A 25,650-nucleotide genomic window follows, 5' to 3' on the forward strand; every position below is an offset into this window, starting at 1 on the left:
ACTTCACATGATTACATGGAGAATTATATTTAAATAGGAAAAAAAAAACTTTCCCAAAAAGTACACTGTAAAGGAATTATAACATCTATTAGAATGACCCGGTTCTATGGTCTTAGCAGGTACCACACCCATCCTATCATGTCAGTCCCTTATAATTTATAAAAATAGAACTCCTGCCATCCTAACAACCTTTGAAAGCCACTTGTTCTGCAATTCTGCTCCTGTGTTTCACCTGCATCCCTGATCGTCTCCAGCAGCCCTGATTCCTACACAGGAAGAGGCTCCACAGAACTTCAAGGTGAGTGTTATATATAAATACACGAACAGCAAGAGAGAGATCACTGATATACAAAAGAAAAGAAAGCTCTAGAGCTTCTGAAGGGCAGTGTTGGGACTTCCCCACTCCACCCTACAATGTCTACGGATGCCAGAACTGTGACAGGGAGCTCTGGGTCCTTTAATCCAGCCAGAAAGGCCACCTCTCAGTCCTAAGACCTCAGGAGAGCCAGGCCTCTGCCTGCCTACCTCCACAACACAGGCAGGTGGACGCACTCAAAGTGCTTACTCTTGATCTGTGAGGATTAATGAGCTAATTTCTACAGAGCCCTTTAAGCTGATTGGCCCAAACACAACTAAATAAGCACCATCATTAACCACAGGCAAGATCAAATCCTCAGGATCCAGTGAGGCAAATTTTTAGACACCAGGCAATGTCCCTCTTCCACAAGGTGGGGAAAGAGTACTTATCCCCAAAACTCAGACCCTCATCCAGAAAACATTTATTAAATATCTATTATGACATGCAGGGTATGGAGATGAGAGACCCTGTCCTCAAGGAAGACTTAACAGTCTAGAGCCAGGCTGGCAAGGAAAAAACAATTTGCAGACAGTATGACAACTGCCAGGGAGCGAAAGACCCAACAGAGCCTGAAGGGCAAGGCGGGGAGGGGGGCTCTAGAGGCAGAGATTGTTTGTGTGACAAGAAATCACTTGTTCAGGGTATGAGAAGGGAGGCCCAGTCAGGGTGCTTGTTACATGGTGTGTTCAATTCATAAACATGCACCAAGATATACACTTTTAATATGTACATTTTTCCACATGCATATTATACTTCAATAAGGGCAATATTCAAAAGAAGAGACAGAGCTCTTTGCTATATAGATGAAAAATGGAAGGGAAGGGTCTTGGAATGGTGCTCCAAGCAGAGGGAAATCTTGCCTAGAAGAGGCATTTCAGCAACTGCAAAAGGTTCCCACTGGCTGGAGAGTCTGTCCTGAGACTGGAAATGACAAGATGTGGCTGAAAACGGAGGCAAAAGACAATTCCCAAAAGACCTTAAGCACTGTGCTTCAAATTAACTCTTGAGGGTGATGGGAGAGCTACTAAAGGCACTTCAGCCTGGGAGCAACGTGATAAAGAATTTTGGTATAGCAGTATCATTCTGGTAGCAATGCACACTACATCCAGAAACAAGAATGGAAAAAAGGAACCTGGTTAGGAAATTATTACAATAATCCAAATAAGAATCAATAAGGGCCTGAACTAAACCAGTGGTGGCTGACATGAAGAGTCAGAGTCAAATCAAAGAAGATTTCAAGGAGGTGGAGTATTTAGGACTTGGTGACCAAACAGATGTGAGAGATGGACGAAGACAGGAAAGTATAGGATGGCCAGCAGGTTTTGCCCTTGAGGGATCTAAGAAGATGAATATAGAAGAAACAAGATTAGGATTGAGGCAAGGGTGGAGAGACAATGAGTTTAACTGTATGAAGTTCCTGTGAAACATTCAAATGAAGACATTAAAAAGGTAGTCCAAACACTGGTATATAGTCAGGAAGACCCTCGGCATTTGATGTGGTAATTGAAGCTTCAGACAGACAGAGATGTGGATCCTGCATCCGGGGCAGGCAAGGGAGTACAGGAAGTCCAGAAGGAAGGCATGGCATGGAAGCTCAAGCAAATGCCTTTCCAAAAGGAGAATGAAAGATGGCACCTAACCCTGCAGAGAGCAGAGAGAAGGACTGCAGTGTCTACTGGCTCTGGCCACAGAAGAGTCGCAGTGATTTCAGAGAGAGTAACTTGGGTTTCTTAGGGAAAGGGCAGAAGCCAGATTGCAGTGGGCTGAGAGGGAATGGGAGGTTCCTTCCAACAGTTTAGCAGTGAAAGGAAGAAATGAGATAAGGGAGTAGCCAGAGGAGAAAGAAGTAGGGAGAGTGTTTTGTTTTGTTCTCTTTTGTCATTTAAAGATAAGAGACAGGCTTGAGAATATTTATAAACTGAGGGAAAAGCAGAGAGGGAAAGGAGACTGGGAAGCAATGGTGATGACTTTATCTGAAAATGAAGGCCTCTGTCCTCACACTGGCTGGGACACACAGGGAGCGTTTCTTTTAGTCAGCAGCATTTCCTGCCAGCATGGCAGCCTCCGGGCAAACTCAGAGGTGGAGGAAAAGTGCAGTCTTAGCAGGTTGTTCTCAGAGCCCTCTCATAATGGGCTGCTCCTCTTCAGCAACCCTCCTGCAGGATGCTCTCATCACTTGTCAGAGGGCCATATGGCACCTAAACCCCTGAGCTGTCCAAATCGCCAGGAGCTCCACAGGTCTCTTCAGTTTCCTCCCACAGCAGTGAAGGTGCAAGGGGAAGCCAGATCCCCGGGGGCCTCTCCCCTTGTAAGCCCCTTTCAGCAGCCCAGCAGAAGAGTGGGACTACGGAACAACCTCTCCTTCCCACTTCCTCCCTGCTAGAAACATAGCACAGAAATCTTCAAGCCACTCCAGAATCTTGCCAAAGATAGGACTGTGTTCTCTCCTGATAACTTGCATCTGATTAGCAAATGAAGTCTATAGAAGTTATGGCTAAGACTAATTGAAAGCATGCTGTGTGCCAGACACGATTCTCAGTGCTTTACATTCTCTCATTCCTCACAACCCTATTTTTATCATCTCTATGTTACCAATGAGGAAACTGAGTGCAGACACATCTAAGTCATTTGCTCAAGGTCGCAGCGTCAGTGACCGCCATTGCAGGACATGAAACAGGCCAGGCTGTCAGACTCCAGAGCCGGCACTGCTGCAACTTATTTTTAAACACCATCAGAAAATGTAGTATACAATAAACCATAAAAGTCAGGGAAGAATTCATAATATCACTAGTTAAAAATCAAATGCATAAATAAAGGATTGCAGTCACTTTACCATAGTTTCAAGAGAGATCTTGAGATCTCTCCCGAGCCCCATGACAGCACATTTAAAAGAGTATTTATCTTGTAAATATAATTAATGCTGCTGAATTGCACACTTTAAGAACGGTTAAAATGGTACAATTTTTGTTGTGTATATTTTACCACAATAAAAATAATACAAAAGAGGCGAGGCACAGTGACTCACACCTGTAATCCCAGCAATTTGGGAGGCCGAGGCGGGCGGGTTACTTCAGACCAGGAGTTCGTGACCAGCCTGGCCAACATGGTGAAACCCCATTTCTACCAAAAAATATAAAAATTAGCCAGGCCTGTAATACTAGCTACTCGGGAGGCTGAGGCAGGAGAACTGCTTGGACCTAGGGGGCAGAAGCTGCAGTGAACTGAGATGGCACCACTGCAATCCAGCCCAGGCAACAGAGCAAGACTCTGTCTTACAAAAAACAAAAAAATACATATATATATATATAAAAAGAGGCCAGGCACAGTGGCTCACGCCTGTAATCCCAACACATTGTGAAGCCAAGGCCGGAGCATCGCTGAGCTGAGGAGTTCAAGAGCAGCTTGGGCAACATAGTGAGACCCCCATTTCTTAAAAATAAAAAAAGAAGAAAAAATTAGGCAGGTATGATGGTTTGCACCTATAGTCCCAGGTACTCAGGAGGCTGATGTGGGAAGATCACTTGAGCCCAAGAGTTCGAGGCTGCAGTGAGGTATGACTGCACCACTGCACTCTAGCCTGGGTGACAGAGTGAGACCCTTTATCAAAAATAAAAATACAAAATACAAAAGAACATTTCTATATACATTTTTCTATTTATAAAAAAATAAGTGAAATGAAATTAAAATCAAAGCCCTGTCTTCTTTGAGACAAAGCATCTCAGGCATCATTTAGTATTTTAAAAACAACAACAAACAAACTAATCAAGGTCAAAGAACGCACTGCAGCAGCAAGGCAGCCTGGTGTAAAGGTCTGGGAGATCAGAACACACACTCAGTGCTCCGGCTCCCTTACCCTAGTGCCAGCGAAGGTACCACTGTCCTCAAACTGCCTCTAGGATATCTATAAAAACCAATTCTAACCCCCAAACCATAGAAATCCACAGAAACTCTGAAAGCACAGAGCAAAGTGGGAATGCCCAGGGCTATTTACAATCTCATTTTACGAGAGGCTGTTGCTCCTTAAAGACCTGGCCATATGTGCTCTTACCTGGACCTGAGGAAAACGCATCTGAATGGATAAACAAAGCCTCACAGGAGAGAAATAAAGCATTCAAAGGAACCCTCTGTCAAACCATGTCCAGGATTCTAGAACTCAAATTCTTCGTGTTGACTAAGATGGCAATTTGTTACTTTTAGGTCATTCTAAATGACTACCCGGGACAAAAGTGAAACAATGCTGAGAAATCTAGTATAAAACTACATAAAGAAAGGTGCATCCTGCAAAAACCCTAAGAAAATCAAACATACGCTGAGGCAGGAGTCTAGTGTTTCTCAGAAGAAATTCAGCAAAGATAAGAACACTGCTGGAATCACCTGATTCAAATACAGAAATTAGTACTTCAATGACTACCACTCTTTGAATGAAGTTCATTGAGGCTGCTCCATTCCACTACGGATGGCCAAGTAAACACTTACATGATTCACTTTCATTCCCTGTTTAGCAAATCTAGGTAATATTATTAATACCACCAACAAATAAACTAACTTTTCAACTGGCATAGCTTTAAGTGCCCCTTATACTTCTAAAGGTAGGGGTACCTACCTTTGGGGGTTCAACTCACCCCCAAATTCCTTCTTTAGAGAGGTAAGGAACAAAGATTAACAAGGCTGAAGAGTATAAACAGGTCGGAAAGCCTCCAAAAAGACAGAAATATTTGAAATCTACTAAGACAAGGGTATCAATGGCTGGAAGAAGGAATTTAATAATTTCCAACATTTTTAACCCCTCTGTAAATATAAAGCTCCCGCCAATCGATTTTACATCATTTCCAGGTCATGAATAAACTTCTGAACCAGAATACTCCTAAGAGCATTACAATTTCTCCACTGACCTTTTAAAACACAAGAACAATACAATAAAGAGAAAACTTTATTTTTAGGTTTGCAAAATCCTATGTTTATTTTTCTAAAACAGAAGTCAAACAACTGAACCTGCTTTGTTTGGATTTTAGTAAACTTATTCTCTCTTAATCCTGGGGGCCCCAAACTCTGCCCAGAAGGAAATGAAGAGAAAGTCCTCCGTGCCCATGCCACGCTGGAAAGTTAAAACACGGTGCCTCCTTTGGCTTTCTGTTCAGGCACATCTGAGCCTCCTGCTGCTGGTCACGGTTCACACTGCTGGAGTCATATCATATGACACCTGCCGTATGGCAGGTAGAAGCAAAGGCTGTCAACTGGCATTCATGTTGAAACTGGTTCAGTGTTTGAACTGCTAACTTCTGCGTGTAATGTTTAAGCAAAAGTGCTTAACCACAAGTTCAGTCTTAATCTCTCAACTAGCATTAAACCCTAAATGGAAACAGGTTTGTAATTCCTTATAAACATTAAGCCCTTGGAAAAACCTATTCCAGCAATTTGATTTTTCAATAACAGGGCCTCCACACAGGCCATCTCTTTCTCTTTTAGTTGGGAAAATATGAGATAAACTTTAAATGTAGAAAAGCCCTTCCCACAATGCAAATATGCAAAAGTCAGGGTAGAATAAGCAGGTGTTTTTGTTCTCAAACTCCTCAGGTAAATTTCTTTTTTTCCACTAAATTGACCAACCATAGTTAACACTGCTGGGACTGCAAACATAAAGAAGTCCTGCCATTAATCCCACTCAAACTAAGATTTTATTAGTTCACAAAAAGATACTGTTTTCAAAAGGCAACGTTTGTATTTTAACCCTAATAATTAACCAAGTAGCTATATAAATTGATTATAAGTTCTCCCAATCCTATGGACTCTATGGAGAATTATGTGGCAGATACCATTATTCAACTTTTATGGCCCACCTCTCCCTGTCAGAAAAAGAGTTCACAGCTGGTTAGTGAAGGCAACAGTGGAAATAATTAAGCACCTTACAAACTCGGACTTAACACCCAGCTCAACTATGACCTCTACTAAGAAATACTCTGCTTCCTTCTCTCTCCTGGCAATCACTCCCTCCTTTGGGCTCTCCCAGCACTTACTCATCACATCCTATAGGATCCTTTCCCTATGTCTCCTAACAATTTAGGGCAGGGATCACTTTTGTTAATTTCTATATTGCTAGCAAGTGGGGCAATGCTTGGGACATAGCAGGCCTTCAGATCTTGTTGCGCAAGTAACTATGAGGTTACATGCTATGAGGTCTGCAAAAAGAGGGGCAGAAGAAACCACGGTATTTTGCCTTGAAAGAAGCAGAAGGCTTCTCAAGGAATATTCACACTCACCTTGGAAGCAGAGTGAAATTTAGTACACAAAGATGGGCACTCACAGGAGGGAAGAGCCTCTGCAAGGCAGCAAAGAATGGAAGACCAGATGTGCGGAAGACAGCGGTGTATTCAGGAAGCAATCAGTGAGAGTAGACAATGGGAGGAGGCAGGCAGGTTGAGGGTACAGGGCTTATATGCCAGGTTAAAGAGGTTTCCATGGAATATTCCAGGCTTTGAGAAGCCCCTGAAGCTATTTCAGTCAGTGACATGAAGACTTATCCCTTGAGAGTCTTTGGTCAAAAATTATGAAACATCTGGGTTTTCAAAGAATTTTGTCTGCAGATGCCTATTATAGGTTATCTGAAGCTTGTATATATCCTAGGTTACTGACCTGCCCAACATTTTCTCATATATTTCTATGTATATAGTTTTATATACATATATATATATATATATTTCCATCTATGCTGTTTTATTCCACAATAGCGGGTGATAAAGGCTCATTTAAACACCTAGTGAAATTTTTATATCTGTTTTAATTTTTTTAAAAGGAAGTGAAGAATTTTTTGAAGTGAAAGTTAGAAAAAATACTTAAGATAAATATTTTGAACTCTTTTTTCATCGCTGTACTTATATACCAAGATTCTGGGAAGGCAACATCCCATCCCTGTGTCAGTAAGGTTAGACGCTGAGGGCCCACTTAACCTGGAGGCTTCCCTAAATGACAAGACTCTCAAACTGGATGATCCAATAGGGAAGGTTCTAAGTGAAGGGACAAAACAAATCTCCTGGCCCTTCATGTGCTTGGCCCAAGGAAAAGTAACGCCGACCCCTGCGACTCTGCCAGGTATTTAAAAATGTAAGATAAGGTGATATTTGTGAGCCGGCCAGAAGGCATCGAAAGGCAGGGAGCAGATCACCGGCAGCCTCGGATTTCACTCTTGCAGCTCGGCCTGAAACAGAGGGAAGCATCGGCCCGGTGCAGGGCAGGAGGCCAGGGCACCCGCTTTCCCTGGGGGGCCGGACTGGGCGGCAGGCGGCGCACCCTGGCACGGAGGGAGGCGGGTACCCGGGCGCGCCGAGTGGCGCGGAGAGCCGGGCTGCAAGGCGGGCGTGGAGTGGCGGCTGTCAGGGAGAGAGGCCAGCATCCTCCCCGGCCTCAGGAAAGCACTGGGGCCTCCGAGGCGTCTACGTGGCCCCGTTACCCACGACGAGAGGGTCACGACGGGAGGCAAAGCAGCGGCTGCGCCCGCAGAGTCCCCCAGGACGCGGCCCCCGGGGCACTGGAAACCCAGGGCGGCGCCCCCGCAACCACACCCCACCCGCGGCTGGCTATCCGCGTGGCCACGGGCCACGGGCTGCGGCCCCGGTACGCGGGGGTAGGGAGATGCGGCGGCGGCGGCGGCGCCGCCGGGTCCTCCGCCCCACCGCCCCGGCGATCCCGGAGATAAAAGTTTGCAGCATGCGGCTTGTCTGCAGTGCGAGTCACATCCGCCGCGCCGCCTCCTGCAGCACCAGCGCTCAGAGAACGAACAAATACATTTTAAAAATTAAAAAAAAAAAAACTGTTGAAGCCGGTAGGCCCCGAAGCCGGCCTCTCTGCCTCCAGGGCGTGCATACAAGCTAGCCCAGCATCCCGCGCCCCCTCCCGCCCCCGGCCGCGCCTCCCGCCCGGCCTCGGCGCCCGGCCTGTGCCGGCCCCGCCGCGCCCGCCGCACTGACCGATAACCTCCTGCAGCTCGTACGCGTCCCTGCAGATGGGCCAGCCGACAGCCTGTGCCGCCGGGGCTGGGGCCGGGGCCGGGGCCGGGGCCGCGGGAGCTGCCGGGGCCGGCGCTGCTGTCGCGGCCGCCGGGGCCGCCGCCGCCGCTGTCACCGGGGCCGCCTGCTGGGGAAGCTGGACGTGCACGGGCGAGCCGCTCGGCTCCGCCATGATGCTGCGGAGGAGAGCAGGAGGACGCGCCGGCCGACGGACGACCTTCCACTTGAAACTTCCTTTGCCTCGCCGCCGACACCTCTCGGCCGGCGCACGCCCTCCCCGCCCGCCGCCGCCGCCGCCGCCGCCGCCGCCGCCGAAGCCAGCCAGGAGGGGAGGGAGCAAGGGAGGCCGAGCTGGGCGGAGGGAGGAGGCAGCGCCTGCGGAGGCGGGGAAGGGAGGAGGCGGCGGCCGCTGCGCTCGCCGCGCGCCCAGAGCCTAGCGCGCGCTGTTCTCCGCCTCGGCGAAGGGAACCGCCGCCCCGCCGCTCCGCCGCCCCCTCCCGCTCCCACTCCGCTGGCGCCCGGGGAAGTTCCCACCAAAGGAGTCAGGCTGCTTTGTGTGTGCTTTCGGGGCCAGCGGCCCTGGTTCTCCTCCTCCCTCCCTGCTCGCCCTGCGCCTTCGCCCTAGACAATCAGGCTCGCCGGAGGACGCCCCCTGGGGACCCCGAGGGCGGGGTCGTTGAACGGCCGCCAGGTTCTCACATTCAGAATTCTCCTGCCACCAAAGAGAACCTGAAGTTCATTTACAAGTTAGCGAGCGGGATACCTACACGGTGTCCCTTTGCAAGATGCCAGTTAGAAAATAACCCAAGTTGTAAGTTTCCGGCGCTTTACTTGCCGGTATCCCTTTCCCACCTTGCCTAATCTAATCGTAGTCCTTCTAGTTTTTCTTAGTAAATGAAACTTGATTCCTTAGGTCCCTGGCTGTTCAGACTTTCTTCATTTTTTCCAAGCCGCTTGGATCCCAGGGAGGCGATTTAAGGGGCTGTGGAATTAGAATAAGACATGCAGGAGAGGTTTAGAAAGTTTGCTCAAATTCGACACCCTTAATAATTGCCACATTAGCCCGTGAGGACGCTGAGGCTAGACATCAGGTGTTTCTTTAACAGAGTATACTTGGTGGGGAAATAATTTATTGGGGCACGAATAAACTGTGTTGGAAACTTTTAATTGCTGCTTTTTCAACACCCCAAAAATAATCTCGTCTGTAAAACTGCTATGGTAAAACCATAGGTTTTCCTAATTATAGGTGTCATATTTAACAGTGAATGTTCTCTGTGTTCCCTCCGTGGAGGTGACCAGGATCCACCGTTCTTGTCTCCAACTGAAACGGGGCAGTAAACCAATAGTATTGGTCGTTTGGCCAAGATGATCTTGTCTGGTTCTCATTGCTAGGACTACTGAAGAAATAGGTAAGAATAATGAGGATGTAATAAAAACTCTAGAGATATCATGATATCTCTAGAGTCTCCCGAGTGTATGTACAGAAATCTCCCTAAAATTTTTGAAAGATTATTCAGAAGAAGACCAGAAATGTATTAGGAAAGTTAGTTGTCTAATCAAAACATTGATGTCCACTGAAGATGAGGGCACTTAATCTCTTGGAGCATTACAAAAGTTGGAGTAAAGCAGCTACTTCGCTCTGGTCTTGAAGCAGAAGTTCATGTTGAACTAAGTGTACATTCTTTGATGCAGAGGACTTCAAAAACTGTGTCTTGTCATGTCTGTCAAGAAACAGAGCCCTTCATAAACAAATTCTAGGCCTCTGAGGAACGGGGGAGCTCTTTATACCAAGCCATGGCTGCTGACCTCTTCAAGTGCTGCCTCCACCCTACCCCAAAGAACTTTGAAGGACTGTTTTTAAAGGAAAAGAAAAATGATCAAATGAATATGACTTCCATTTTGTCATATGAATTTCTATTTTTGACTTTCAAACCATGAGGTGGGATTATGAAGGCCAGGAATGTTCTTGGGACTTAGTAGGAAAACATGATGCTGTCAAGATCAATATCACAGAATTGAATCAAACACAGATCAATTAGTCTCCCACAAAAAACAACTTTTCCATAGTCACAGACTACACGTCGGTCCCTAGTCAACCACTTTCCAAATGGCTACCAGGATGAAGACTTGCTTGAGCAGATGACTCAGTGCACATCCATCATTTCTACAGTAAATTGGTTTAAAGAAGAATGTCCCCTGGCATTGCTCTTTGGCATCATTTTTATAAATGAAGAACAGAATATGAATAATATTTTAAAATTATACAAAAGCATTAGAGTTAAGTTAATGTTTCTGTAAACAATTGGGTATAATGGTACTTAGAAATATATGTTTTTTAAAAGTATTCAACTGAAATGCACTTTTCCCGGAAAATCCATTACTAAATTTAAATTGAAAGATGGGGATGGAGGCGGGTGCCTTTAAAATATAAACAAGGTTTATTTCAATGCATAAAGAGTACATTCAGTGAGCAATGTTAAAAATAGAAAGGAAAAATAAGGGTCTAAATGTTTTTAAAGTGTATCCAACTGCCTCATGATATGTCAGGGTTTCTCAATCTCAGCACTGTTTTGTGCCAGATAGTTCTCTTCGTTGTAGAGGTCTGTTATCCTGTGGTATGGTCTGATTGTTTCTGTCCCCCCAAAATTCATATGTTGACACTTAATTGGCAGTGTAATAGTATTAAGAGCCTTTAGCAGGAGATTGGGTCATGAGGACAGAGCCCTCCTGAGTTAGATTAGTGCCTTTATAAATGAGGCTGGAAGGAGCTTGATGACTCTTTCCACCTAATGAGGATGCAGCTAGAGGCATTAGCTATGAAGTAAAGGGCAAGCCCTCAGTAAATACCTAATTTGCTGGCAGCTTGATCTTGGACTTTCAGCCTCCAGAACTGTAAAAATGAATTTCCATTGTTTGTCAGCTACCCAGTCTAAGGTATTTTGTCATACCAGCCAGAGCAGACGAAGGCACCCTGGCCTCTACGCACTAGATGCCGGTAGCACCCCTGCTGCTGACATTGTGACTATCAACAATGCCTCCAGACATTGCCAAATGTCCCCTGGAAGGTAAACCGTGCTTTAGGTGAAGTAAGTCTACAACATTTTCATTTTATAAACAGATTATTGCAGTGGTTATTTGTATTACAAAGAGGTTTCATATTGTTCCATTATTTATTCATAAACTCTTTGAACATCTAAGAGAGGATGTGTAGTGAAGTGGCCAACGCCTTGAAGAAAGAAAGTGCTGGATTCAAATCTAACCTTCGATGTTTTGTTTTGTTTTTTGAGACAGTCTTGCTCTTGTCGCCCATGCTGGAATGCAGTGGCACAATCTCAGCTCACTGCAACCTCCACCTCCCGGGTTCAAGCGATTCTCTTGCCTCAGCCTCCCAAGTAGCTGGTACTACAGGCGCCCGCCACCATGCCCAGCTAATTTTTGTATTTTTATTTATTTTTTTTGTTTTGTTTTGGTCTTTGTTTTTGTATTTGTTTTTGAGACAGAGTCTCGCTCTGTAACCCAGGCTGGAGTGCAGTGGCGCGATCTCGGCTCACTGCAAGCTCTGCCTTCCGGGTTCACGCCATTCTCCTGCCTCAGCCTCCCAAGTAGCTGGGACTACAGGCGCCCACCACCATGCCCGGCTAATTTTTTTGTATTTTTAGGCGAGACGGGGGTTTCACCGTGTTAGCCAGGATGGTCTCGATCTCCTGACCTTGTGATCCACCTGCCTCGGCCTCCCAAAGTGCTGGGATTACAGGCGTGAGCCACTGTGTCTGGCCTATTTTTGTATTTTTAGTAGAGACGGGGTTTTGTGTTGTATTTTTTTGAGACAGAGTCTTACTCTTGTCACCCAGGCTGGAGTGCAATGGCATGATCTCGGCTCACTGCAACCTCTACCTCCAGGGTTCAAGGTATTCTCCTGCCTCAGCCTCCTGAATAGCTGAGATTACAGGCGTGCACCATCACAGCAGCTAATTTTGTATTTTTAGTAAAGATAGGATTTCACCATGTTGGCCAGGTTGGTCTCAGACTCCTGACCTCAGGTGATCCACCCACCTTGGCTTCCCAAAGTGCTTGGATTACAGGCGTGAGCCACTATGCCCAACTCAACAGTTTTTCTAGAGACAAGGTCTTGCTCTGTCACCCAAGCTGGAGTACAGTGGCATGATCATGGCTCACCGCAGCCTCGAGCTCCTGGGCACAAGCAATCCGTCTTCCTCAGCCTCCCAAGTATCTGGAATTACAGGTGTGTGCCACCATGCCCAGCTAATTTGTATTTAATTTTGGAGAAGCAGGGTTTTGCTATGTTGCCCAGGATGGTCTTGAACTTCCTGGTCACAGGTGATCCACCTCAGCCTTCCAAAGTGCTGAGATTATAGTGTGAGCCACCATGCCTAGCCTCATTTTTTTAAGTCTCTGCCTTTGGACTTACTTCACTCTCTGAGTCTCAGTTTTCTACTGTGCAAAAATCAGTACAATCATAGCTTCCACATGGGTTGTTACAATGGCTTAGGATAATGGATGACACATAATAGAAGTTTAACAAAATGGAAACAACCACCACCACCACCATCATCATCATTATTCCTGTCTGCCAAGATTTGTAGCAAAATATGTAGTGCAAAGATATATAATTACAAGAATGAACTTTGCAGAATATAAGCTCCCTGAGGGCGGGATTTTTTGTTCCTTTGGTTTACTGCTGTATCCCAGTACCTAGAAAAATACCTGGCACAGAGGACACTCAGTAAATATTTGTTAAATGTTAACATAACACTTTTTAAATACATAAAACATGCTTTTAAGCATCAGAATGAGTCAGCACTGTCAAGGGTGGATTGTATGGGAGGAAATTGGAGGCAGACAGACCTATTTGGAAGCCATTGCAACAGTCAAGTTAGAGAAATGTAAATATTAGCTGTTATATTGAGGATAATGATGAGGAAAGTGGCTTTAAAAATTATTTACGGAGCAGAGAAATATAACTTGATGACAGACAGATAAGATTCTTTTAAAAGTCAAATTGCCCCAATGCATTAAAAAAGTGGTGTGCACAAATGCAATTTATAAAATGTTTTAGAAATGCATCCATGGGAGAAGTGAGAGGTTCTCTTGACAGATGATCATTTTCCTATGGCTAAAATGTAATCTAACACAAAAGTACCGTCATTGCTTGGTGGAAAATAGTCAGATATTCTAAGGTCTGAAAAAAATCGATCACCATTATTTGTCATGGCCAACTCTTTCCTACCCACTATTTTGGTAACTCTGTTTGAGTGAAAAGTTGTGAAAGAGCTGGACTTGGGTTATAATAATGGTTTCCAAAGGCAAAGATCAAACTTTTTTTGAATGAGGGTAATGGTAGGGCATGGTGGAAAGGGCATGGCTGAATTGAAATCCCTGTACTACACTTTCTAGCTGGTAGTCTAAGTTTTCTGAGCCTCTGTTTTCTTAAAATTGCGACAATTAGCCCAGGACTATAAGAGCTATGTAAGAATTAAATGAGCTGGTATGTGCAACATGCCTGACCCACACACACATTGTAGTGGTACAGTGGATGGCTCTGGAATTTCTGACTAGGAGGGCCCAGGGGTAGCAGTCTCAGGGGAAGGTAGGTATCAAGGTTGAATCATGTCCCCTAAAAGGGTTGAAGTCCTAAGCCCAGGTAGTTGGGAATGTGAACTTATTTGGAAATAGAGTCTTTGCAGAGGCAAAGACTGGATTAGTGTGGGCCCTAATACAATGACTGGTATCCTTATAATAAAAGAGGAAATTTGGACACAGAGACAAATAGAAACACACACACGTACACACACACACACACAAGGAGAATGCCATGTGATGATGGAGGCAGAGATTGGAGTGATGTGTCTACAAGTCAAGAATGCCAAAAATAGCAGGCAATCACCAGAAGCTAGCAAAGAAACAAGGAACAGATTTTCCCTCAGAGCCTCCAATAAGAAATCAACCATACCAAAGGGTTAATTTTGGACAGCTAGCCCCCAGATTGTGAAAGCATAAACTTCTGTTGTTTTAAGCCCCCCAGTATGTGTATTGGTTACAGCAGCCTGTCAACCTAAATAACAAACACAGAAGGAGACTCTAAAAGAAAATGATGCTTATTTTGGAATACGGTTCATGTAAATAGTAAACTCTGTGGGTATTCAGGGAGATAAAGGAAGACAAAGGTTTTTTGTTTGTTTGTTTGTTTTAAAATGAGGAGTCAATAATTGTTTTCAGATAATTATCCTTGGCTACAAGGATGAATAACAGGGGTAACACCAGTCTGAGGTTGGACAGGCAGTTGTTGGACAGATGTCCTCACAGAAGTATTGTGTGCCTATATGTGTGTGTATAAAGTTGCAATGGCCTTTTTGCAAGGTTGTGGTTTTTGCAGCCTTTTGTGCATGAGAGCCCTCCCTTCCTGTCCTTCTCAGTTCTACTTGTCAGGGTTTTTGCCACAACTCCATTTTGATTCTGACAACTTTCAGAAGCCTTAGGAAACTAGACAGTGGAATTATGGGATTTGCTCTTTAGCCAGTTGCATTTTATTTGAACTGGCTTTAGCAGTGAGCACTAATGAAAATTAGCCACTGCTAGCTGGGTGCAGTGGCTCATGCCTATAATCCCAGCACTTTGGGAGGCTGAGGCGGGCGGATCACCTGAGGTCAGGAGTTTCAGACCAGCCTGGCCAACATGGCGAAACCCCGTCTCTACTAAAAATAAAAAAATTAGCCGGGCATGGTGGTGGACGCCTATGATAGTCCAGCTACTTGGGAGGCTGAGGCAGGAGAATCGCTTGAACCCAGAGGCAGAGGTTGCAGTGAGCCGAAATCATGCCACTGCGCTCCAGTCTGGGTGACAGAGTGAGACTCCATCTCAAAAAAAAGAAAAAAAAAAAGAAAGTTAGCCTCTGCTTTAGAACCGACTCTCTACCAAAGCCCTGGACTTTACAGCTTGCTTTTAATATTATTGTAAATGAGAAGAAAACTGCAAACATAGTAACTATCTGAATGAATTCTCAGCAGTGACAGCAAATGTCCATCTGAAAAATGCATTTGAAAATGTATGACCCTTTCCAACTTTGAAGACCAAGCCATCTCGCACTGAACATAATAACAGAAGTGTCATGTGCCTTCCACTGACACAACTAATGCTATTACCCAAAGTCCAGAGCTGGTGTAACTCAATTTTATTAGGATTAGCACAATTTAGTGTTCAGGTGTCATTACTACCTATTTCCCAACAATAAACAGAAAGAGGATTTATTTTAGATTGAATTATTGCAGAGACATTGCATTTTAAATTCATCACATGGATTTAATGGGTTAAATTTATAAGAATTATAACTTCCAAACGTGTTTTCATTTATTTCCCAACCAGCTATTGAAATTGACTTTCTATTGCATTTTATATTACACACAAAATAGCTCTGGTGACAGTTAATGTCTTTTTATTAATCTCAGAAGTTTCTGACCCTGATTTGGGTACTGATAGAGTACTCACTGGAAGCCCTACTATCTCTACCCATAGGGGAAGACTTCCATATTTAGCAAGGATTGCCCTTGGCTAAAACACCAAGGGCATTATAGTCATCTATATGGCATACATATTTCTTTCATGCTGTCATCTGTCTAAAGCCTGATAGTCCCATCCCAGGCAGAATGACATAAAAATGTAATTTAAAGCAATTGATTTTTTAGTGCAATCTCTGTTGAAGAACCACATCAAGAGGAATCCATTCATTACACATGAAACAGCACTTTCTGAAAATATTTTGTTTATCCCTCTCACCTTCAGATTCTGACAAATACCAAGGATGTCTGAAAGCCTTTTACTTCTTTTCTATTCAAAAAACTTCCCACCAAAACCACCATAAGCCCTAAACCCTCTTCTATCTCTGCCCTGGGCCTCCCCTTCCAGGCTCAGATCTTTATCCAGGCTCAGATCTTTATCTGGAGAGACATCTTGGGTTGCATGTATTCTGAAAAATAAAGGAGGGCCAGGGACTGGCCTGGCTTATTAAAAAGGATGTATGTAAAACACATTTAACATTAGTTAAATAAAACACAATTTAACTAATTAATATTCATTCATTCTATAAATACATTCTTAAGGATTAAGTGTGTGGCACTTTGCCAACTGCTGTGGGTAAAATAGACAAAAGGATCTCAGCCCTTAAGAACTCTATATAACCTAGTGAAACTCCACTTTATCCAGTGTCGAGGCTTCTGGAGCTCCAAAACATGTGAACAACACTTAAACTAGCGAGAGTGGGCCAGGTGAGGTGGTCCACGCCTGTAATCTTAGCACTTTGGGAGGCCGAAGCAGGCGGATCGCTTGAGGTCAGGAGTTCGAGACCAGCCTGGCCAACATGGCAAAACTCCATCTCTACTAAAAATACAAAAATTAGCCAGAAATCTCTTGAACCCAGGAGGCGGAGGTTGCAGTGAGCTGAGATCGTGTCACTGCACTCCAGCATGGGTGACAGAGCGAGACTCCGTCTCAAAAAAAGAGAAAGAAAACAAAAACAAAAACAAAACTAGGGAGAATGGTCCAAACCAGAGGTCACAGAGATGTATTATCATGGGTCAGGTTTACTTGTCAAAATAACTTCTTTTACTATCGATTGACAAAGTCTTTAAAAAAAACAAACCCAGGTCCTTCTGGTACTAAAGTCAAGAAAAGAAATGGCAGGGCATGGCAAGAAAATAAAAATGAAAACCAGAGAAAAGAGAGAGCAGAAGGAGAGGCAGCAAGAGATACAGTGAGAGGCAGACACCTTTGGCATTTAGCACTTAGGAAAGGACAGCAGAAATGGCCTTGAGGAGAGAAAAGAATTGGAATGGAAGGAAGTTCAGTATCAGGGGCCAGATCCGCATCAAAGGAGACACAGTCCAGGTGCATGCACATATGTCTACACAGCATGACTAGTGGGACCATGTCACACCAAAGAGTCTTGGCCCAGTAAGGCACATTGTCCTGCCAGAAAGCTAGTCCCGCATTGCCAGACCTTCCTGTTGTTTCAAGAGAAGCCAACAAATCTGATTTCATGTGAAATTTCTCAGCTTTAAAATATTGGCCCAACTTGATAAAATACTGTACAGAATCTGATACCATACACTTAATGTTTAAAAACAAGAGAACAACACTAAATGTAGTCTTTGAATAAATATTTAGTGAAAAATGATTGGAATGATAAATTCCAAATCCAGTTGTTACCCCTGGAGAGGGAGGGAGAGAAGGAAGGAAGGGGAAAGATACACAAAAGGCTTCTATTGCATCTATGATGTTTTATTACTTTAATAAAAATGTGTAATAAATAGAGCAAAATAATAAGATTTGTTAGGCTGGATGGTAGGTGTGTGAGTTTTTTATCACATTATCCCCACTGTTCTGTAGGTTTGAAATATTTCACAATCTAAAAACCATAATACTTTGCAGGACAAACAAAACATTTGTAGTCCACATCAGGCTTGTGGCACTATTTGCAGACTTTGCACAGCATGTTTTAATGGGCATAGAGCCCATGCTTATATCAGACCAGGAAGAACAGCCTTTTGCTTGTCCCCAGAGTAAGGCGCAGGTGATCCAGGTGTTCTTCAGCCTAGCTGAGTATCAGAGTCACCTGTGCAGCTTGTCAACAATTCTCATTCCTGGGTCTCACCTGCATTCTACTAAACTATAGTCTGCAGGTAGAAGTCAGGCATCCAGATGACTCAAAAGTTTAGCCAGAGTGGAAAATAACTATGGTAGCCCTGAGAACATCACTGTGACACAAGAAAGCCACACCAACTAGGAAAGCACAGGGGTCAGAGAGCTCCCAACAGGGTGGCAACTTTAAAAGGCTCAATAGTCGTGGTGGCTTTCCTGAATTAAAGATAACAAATGACAATTAAACCAAAATGACAAAAAGAAGTAAACCTGTGATGGTTAATACTGAGTGTCAACTTGATTGGATTGAAGGATACAAAGTGTTGATATTGGGTGTGTCTGTGAGGGTGTTGCCAAAGGAGATTAACATTTGAGTCAATGGGCTGGGAAGAGCAGACCCACCCTTAATCTAGGTGGGCACAATCTAACCAGCTGCCAGTGAGGCTAGAATATAAGCAGGCAGAAAAATGTGAAATGAGAGACTGGCCTAGCCTCCCAGCCCACATCTTTCTCCCATGCTGGATGCTTCCTGCCCTCGAACGTTGGATTCCAAGTTCTTCAGTTTTGGGACTTGGACTGGCTCTCCTTGGTCCTCAGCCTGCAGATGGCCTATTGTGGAACCTTGTGATCATGTGAATTAATACTTAATAAACTCCCCTCTATATATATACATGCGCGCACGCGCGCACACACACACACGCACGTTTCATTAGCTGTGTCCCTCTAGAGAACCCTAATACAGATTTTGATACCAGGAATGGTTCTAGAGGAACAGAATATTAACAATGGAGTTCTTTCATTGGATTTGGGGTTTCTGGAGTTGGCTGCTTCATATGATTAGACCCAAAAATGCTAAGGACTCTAATAGTATGGAGAACACTGATAGTCCTTGGTGTGAACTGTTTAGAGAGTTATGCAATATAAATGCATTTGACACTCCTGATTCATTGCTCGTGAGAGGCAAGAAGTTTAGTGACTCTTTACGTAATACCTTTGACCATATGTGGTGAACCAAGGAACATAATGAAGTTGGTTGGTTGCTCCTAAGTTCAGTGGACAAAGTGATGAAAGAAAATGATGAACTCATGGATTCTATCTCCCAGCTTTAGAAGCAAATACTCAGCCTCAAATCTGCTAAGATTGCCCTGAGTGAGAGTCTTATCTTCCGTAGAGGAAGAGCTGAAATTGTGGAAAAACAGACACAAGAGCCCTTATCATGTGAGTGGCTGACTTGGAACGAAAGGTGCATGCACAGCCTCGCTTGGTGTCTACTGTTAAAGTGAGGGCATTGATCAGAAAATAATGGGACCCTGCAACTTGGAAGGGAACATGTGGGAGGACCCTGTTGAAGCTGGGGACACTGACTTTGAGTTAGTAAACTCTGATGAACCTTTTATTTTATTTATTTATTTATTTATTTATTTATTTATTTATTTTTTGAGATGGAGTCTCACTCTGTCGCCCAGGCTGGAGTGCAATGCCATGATCTTGGCTCACTGCAACCTCTGCCTCCCGGGTTCATGTGATTCTCCTGCCTCAGCCTCCTGGGTAGCTGGGATCATAGGCACCCACCACCACGCCTGGCTAATTTTTGTATTGTTAGTAGAGATGGGGTTTCACCATATTGGCCAGGCTGGTCTTGAACTCCTGACCTCAAATGATCCACCTGCCTTGGCCTCCTAAAGTGCTGGGATTACAGGCATGAGCCACCGCACCTAGCCTGATGAGCCTTTTTTTGCCAGAAGGAAGAGCTTCCCCTTCCCCAGTAGTGGCAACATCCCCTCCCCCACCCATTCTGCCATCAGCCTTTCCACCTTTGTCTGAGGAGATAAACCTTGCGCTGCCTAAGGCAACAGTGATGGCCTCCCCTGAAGCGGTTGCCAGGCAAGATAATGTTGATTCTCCTCAGGAGCCACCCCCAACACCCCTATTTGCTTCTAGACCTATAACTAGACTAAAGCCCTGGTGGGCCCCTAGAGGTGAGATTGAGAGTGTGACCCATGAGGAGGTGTGCTACACTGGAAAAGAAAGGCTTGAATTTTCTAATTTATATAAACAGAAATCTGGAGAATGGTCATGGGACTGGATATTAAGGGCATGGTATAATGGTGGAAGGAACGTAGAGTTGGATCAGGCTGAATTTATTGATTTGGGCCCACTAAGTAGAGACTCTGCATTTAATGTTGCAGCTTGGGGAGTTAAAAAGGGTTCTAACAGTTTATTTGCTTGGCTAGCTAAAATATGGATTAAAAGATGGCCCACTGTGAGGGAGCTGGAAATGCCTCATCTCTCTTGGCTTAATGTAGAGGAAGGGATCCAAAGGCTTAGGGAGATTGGGATGGTAGAGTGGATTAGTCACTTTAGACCTACTCATCCCAGCTGGGAAAGTCCAGAAGATAAACCCTTGACCAATACCTTGTGAAACAGATTTGTGAGGGCAGCACCTGCATCTCTGAAGAGCCCTGTAATTGCTCTTCTCTGTATGACAGATCTAACAGTGGGAACCACAATCACTCAACTACAAAATTTAAATACAATGAGAATGATTGGATCCCGAGGTGGCAGGGGCCAAGTGGAGACACTCAACCGTCAAAGGCAAGGTGCGCATAGCTACCGAAATGGACAGCAGAGGCAAAGCAGCCATCAGAATAGTCTGAGTTGTGTAGAGCTCTGGCATTGGCTAATTAATCACATTATACCTAGAAGTGAAATTGATAGGAAGCCTACTGCATTCCTACTTAATTTATATAAGCAGAAAACTTCTAGATGGAATGGACAAGAGACTAATTTGAATTATAAAAACAGAGAATGATGGCCCCTCAATCAATTTCCGGACTTGAGCCAGTTTACAGACCCAGAACCCCTTGACTGAAGGGAAGGCTGGGCCCCCTTGAGGAAGGACCCTACTGCATTACCAACAATTTATGCAGTGAATCTTTCTCCCATCCTCCCCCAAGTAGACCTCTGGCCTTTTACCAGGGTAACTGTGCATTGGGGAAAGGGAAATTATCAGACATTTTGGAGACTACTGGACACTGGCTCTGAACTAACATTGATTCCAGGGGACCCAAAACATCACTGTGGTCCTCCAGTTAAAGTAGGGGCTTATGGAAGTCAGGTAATTAATGGAGTTTCAGCTCAGGTCCAACTTACAGTGGGTCCATTGGGTCCCTGCACTCATCCTGTGGTCATTTCCCCAGTGCCAGAATGCATAATTGGCAGAGACATACTAAGAAGCTGGCAGAACCCCCACATTGGCTCCCTGATTGGTAAGGTGAGGGCCATTATGGTGGATTGCATCCCTGGAGAGATTGCAGCGATTAGTGTCACCAGCGAGGACTTGAAAGATGCAGGGTTGGTGATTCCCACCACATCCCCATTCAACTGTCCCATTTGGCCTGTGCAGAAGACAAATGGATCTTGGAGAATGACAGCAGCTTATCATAAGTTTAACCAAGTGGTTACTCCAATTGCAGCTGCCGTACCAGATGCGGTTTCATTGCTTGAGCAAATTAACACATCTCCTGGTACCTGGTATGCAGCCATTGACTTGGAAAATGCCTTTTTCTCCATTCCTGTCCATAAGGCCCACCAGAAGCAATTTGCCTTCAGCTGGCAAGGCCAGCAAAATACCTTTACTCTCCTACCTCAGGGGTATATCAACTCTCCAGCTTTGTGTCATAATCTTATTTGGAGAGACCTTGACCACTTTTCGCTTCTTCAAGATATCACACTGGTCCTTTACATTGATGATGTTATGCTGATTGGATCCAGTAAGCAAGAGGTAGCAGACACACTGGACTTATTGGTGAGACATTTGTATGCAAGAGGATGGGAAATAAATCCAACTAAAATTCAGGGACCTTCTACCTCAGTAAAATTTCTAGGGGTCCAGTGGTGTGGGGCCGGTTGAGACATTCCTTCTAAGGTGAAGGATAAGTTGCTGCATCTGGCCCCTCCTACAACCAAGAAAGAGGCACAATGCCTAGTGGGCCTATTTGGATTTTGGAGGCAACACATTCCTCATTTGAGTGTGTTACTCTGGCCCATTTATTGAGTGACCTGAAAGGCTGCCAGTTTTGAGTGGGGTCCAGAACAGGAGAATGCTCTGCTACAGGTCCAGGCTGCTGTGCAAGCTGCTCTGCCACTTGGGCCATATGACCCACCAGATCCGATGGTGCTTGAGGTGTCTGTGGCAGATAGGAAAGCTGTTTGGAGCCTTTGGCAGGCCACCATAGGTGAATCACAGCAGAAGCCTTTAGGATTTTAGAGCAAGGCCCTGCCATCTTCTGCAGATAACTACTCTCCTTTTGAGAGACAGATTTGCCTGTTACTGGGCTTTGGTGGACACGAAACGTTTGACTATGGATCATCAAGTCACCATTGGACCTGAACTGCCTATCATGAACTGGGTGCTTTTTGACCCATCTAGCCATAAAGTGGGTCATGCACAGCAGCATTCCATCATCAAATGGAAGTGGTATATACGTGATCAGGCTCGAGCAGGTCCTGAAGGCACAAGTAAGTTACATGAGGAAGTGGCTGAAATGCCCATGGTTTCCACTCCTGCCACCCTGCCTTCTCTCCCCCAGCCTGCTCAGATGGCCTCATGGGGAGTTCCCCGTGATCAACTGACAGAGGAAGAGAAAACTAGGGCCTGGTTCACAGATGGCTCTGCACAATATGCAGGCACCACCTGAAAGTGGACAGCTGCAGCACTACAGCCCCTTTCTAGGACATTCCTGAAGGACCACGGTGAAGGGAACTCTTCCCAGTGGGCAGAACTTTGAGCAGTGCACCTGGTTGTGCACTTTACATGGAAGGAGAAATGGCCAGATGTGCAATTATATACTGATTCATGGGCTGTAGCCAATGGTTTGGCTGGATAGTCAGGGACTTGGAAGAAGCATGATTGGAAAATTGGTGACAAAGAAATTTGGGGAAGAGTTACGTGGATGGACCTCTCTGAGTGATCAAAAACTAAAGATATTGTATCCCATGTGAGTGCTCACCAAAGGGTGACCTCAGCAGAGGAGGGCTTTAATAATCAAGTGGATAGGATGACCTGTTTGGTGGACACCACTCAGCCTCTTTCCCCAGCCACCCCTGTCATCTCCCAATGGGCCCATGAACAAAATGGCCATGGTGGCAGGGATGGAGGTTACACATGAGCTCAGCAACATGGATTTCCACTCACCAAGGCTGAGCTGGCTACGGCCACCACTGAGTGCCCAGTTTGCCAGCAGCAGAGACCAACATCAAGCCCTCCACATGGCACCATTCCTTGAGGTGATCAGCCAGCTACCTGGTTGGAAAGGGCAGATGTTTGTCCTCATTGGAATAGACACTTACTCCAGATATGAGTTTGCCTATCCTGCACACAAAGCTTCTGCCAAGACCACCATCCCTGGACTCACGGAATGCCTTACCCACCATCATGGTATTCCACACAGCATTGCCTCTGACCAAGGCACTCATTTTACAGCTAAAGAAGTGAGGCAGTGAGCTAATCCTCATGGACTTCACTGGTCTTACCATGTTGCCCATCATCCTGAAGCAACTGGATTGATAGAATGGTGGAATGGCCTTTTGAAGTCACAATTACAGTGCCATCTAGGTGACAGTACTTTGCAGGACTGGGGCAAAGTTCTCCAGAAGGTCGTGTATGCTCTGAATCAGCGTCCAATATATGGTACTGTTTCTGCCATAGCCAGGATTCATGGGTCCAGGAATCAAGGGGTGGAAGTGGAAGTGGCACCAACTCACTGTCACCCCTAGTGACCCACTAGCAAAATTTTTGCTTCCTGTTCCCATGACACTACATTCTGCTGGCTTAGAGGTCTTAGTTCCAGAGGGAGGAATGCTGCCACCAGGAGACACAACAACGATTCCATTAAACTGGAAGTTAAGATTGCCACCTGGACACTTTGGGCCCCTCCTACCTTTAAGTCAACAGGCTAAGAAGGGAGTTACAGTGTTGGCTGGGGTGATTGACCCAGACAATCAAGATGAAATCAGTCTACTACTCCATAATGAAGGTAAGGAAGAGTATGCATGGAATACAGGAGATCCATTAGGGCATCTCTTGGTATTACCATTACCTGCGATTAAGGTCAGTGGGAAACTATAACAGCCCAATCCAGGCAGGACTACAAATGTCCCAGACCCTTCAGGAATGAAGGTTTGGGTCACTCCACTAGGAGAAAAATCACGACCTGCTGAGGTGCTTGCTGAGGGCAAAGGGAATACAGAATGGGTAGTAGAAGAAGGTAGTCATCAATACCAGCTACGACCACATGACCAGCTGCAGAACCAAGGACTGTAATTGTCATGAGTATTTCCTCCTTCTTTTATTAAAAACATGTCTGTGCATGTATAAACTTGTACCAAGAAAATATCTTCATTTTATTTCCTTTCTCCTTTATCATGTGACATAAGATTTATTGACTTCACATCAGCATTTAAGTATTGTTAACTTCACATAATAGTATTTGGGTTGGGGACTGGTGCGTTTCCAGTTGTACGAAGCATAATTGTATTATGTTAGGCATAATTATGACCTTATTATTGTCTTTATTTGAAGATTATGTATGATCTCAGGAGATTTGTATGGGTTCAAGTTGACATGCGGTAGACTTGTGATGGTTAATATTGAGTGTCAACTTGATTGGGTTGAAGGATTCAAAGTATTGATCCTGGGTGTGTCTGTGAGGGTGTTGCCAAAAGAGATTAACATTTGAGTTACTGGGCTGGGAAAGGCAGAGCCACCCTTAATCTGGTGAGCACAATCTAAGCAGCTGCCAGCATGGCTAGAATACAAGCAGACAGAAAAATGTGAAATGAGAGACTGGCCTAGCCTCCCAGCCTACATCTTTCTCCCATGCTGGATGCTTCCTCCCCTCGAACATCAGACTCTAAGTCTTGAACATCAGACTCTAAGTCTTCAGTTTTGGAACTCGGACTGGCTCTCCTTGGTCTTCAGCCTGCAGATGGCCTATTGTGGGACATTGTGATCATGGGAGTTAATACTTAATAAACTCCCCTTTATATATATACATACACATATATATTCTATTAGTTCTGTCCTTCTAGAGAACCCTGACTAATACAAAGCCTTTTTGAAATAAGAATGTGAAATAACTATTTGTTTAAAAGACTTTCATTTTTTTAGAGCAGTTTTAGTTTCACAGCAAAATTGAGAGGAAGGTACAGAGGTAACCCATATTTCCCCTGCCCTGACACATGCACAACCTCCCCCATTATCAACATCTCCCACCTGAGTGATATGTTTGTTACAATCAATGAACTTACATCACATTGTTATCATCTAAAGTGAAAATTCTGTGTATGATGCTATAATGGTGGCTACATCTCATTATACATTTATTTAAACTCATAGAATGTACAATACCAAGAGGAAACCCTAATGTAAACTATTTTTTATCTTTATTAAATTAAATTTTTGTTCTTTTGAGACAGAGTCTTGCTCTGTTGCCTGGGCTGGAGTGCAGTGGCATGATCTCGGCTCACTGAAACCTCTGCCTCCTGGGTTCAAGCGATTCTCCTGCCTCAGCCTTTCAAGTAGTTGGGATTACAGGCACCAGCCACCACGCCCAGTTAATTTTTTGTATTTTTAGTAGA

General features: G+C 44.7%; 1 protein-coding gene across 1 annotated transcript in view; it reads right to left on the reverse strand.

Annotated features, from left to right (window-relative positions):
- Positions 1–8,696, reverse strand: part of STK39 (serine/threonine kinase 39) — a 300,737-nt gene extending 292,041 nt beyond the window's left edge. The window contains exon 1 of the mRNA XM_054477384.2: positions 8,320–8,696. Within this exon, the coding sequence (XP_054333359.1) occupies positions 8,320–8,530 (211 nt within the window). The 5' untranslated portion in view covers positions 8,531–8,696. The remainder of the gene's footprint in view (positions 1–8,319) is intronic.
- Positions 8,697–25,650: the final 16,954 nt, after the last annotated feature.

This window comes from Pongo pygmaeus, chromosome 11 (genome assembly GCF_028885625.2).
Source record: "Pongo pygmaeus isolate AG05252 chromosome 11, NHGRI_mPonPyg2-v2.0_pri, whole genome shotgun sequence".
Classification (NCBI taxonomy): Eukaryota; Metazoa; Chordata; class Mammalia; order Primates; family Hominidae; genus Pongo; species Pongo pygmaeus.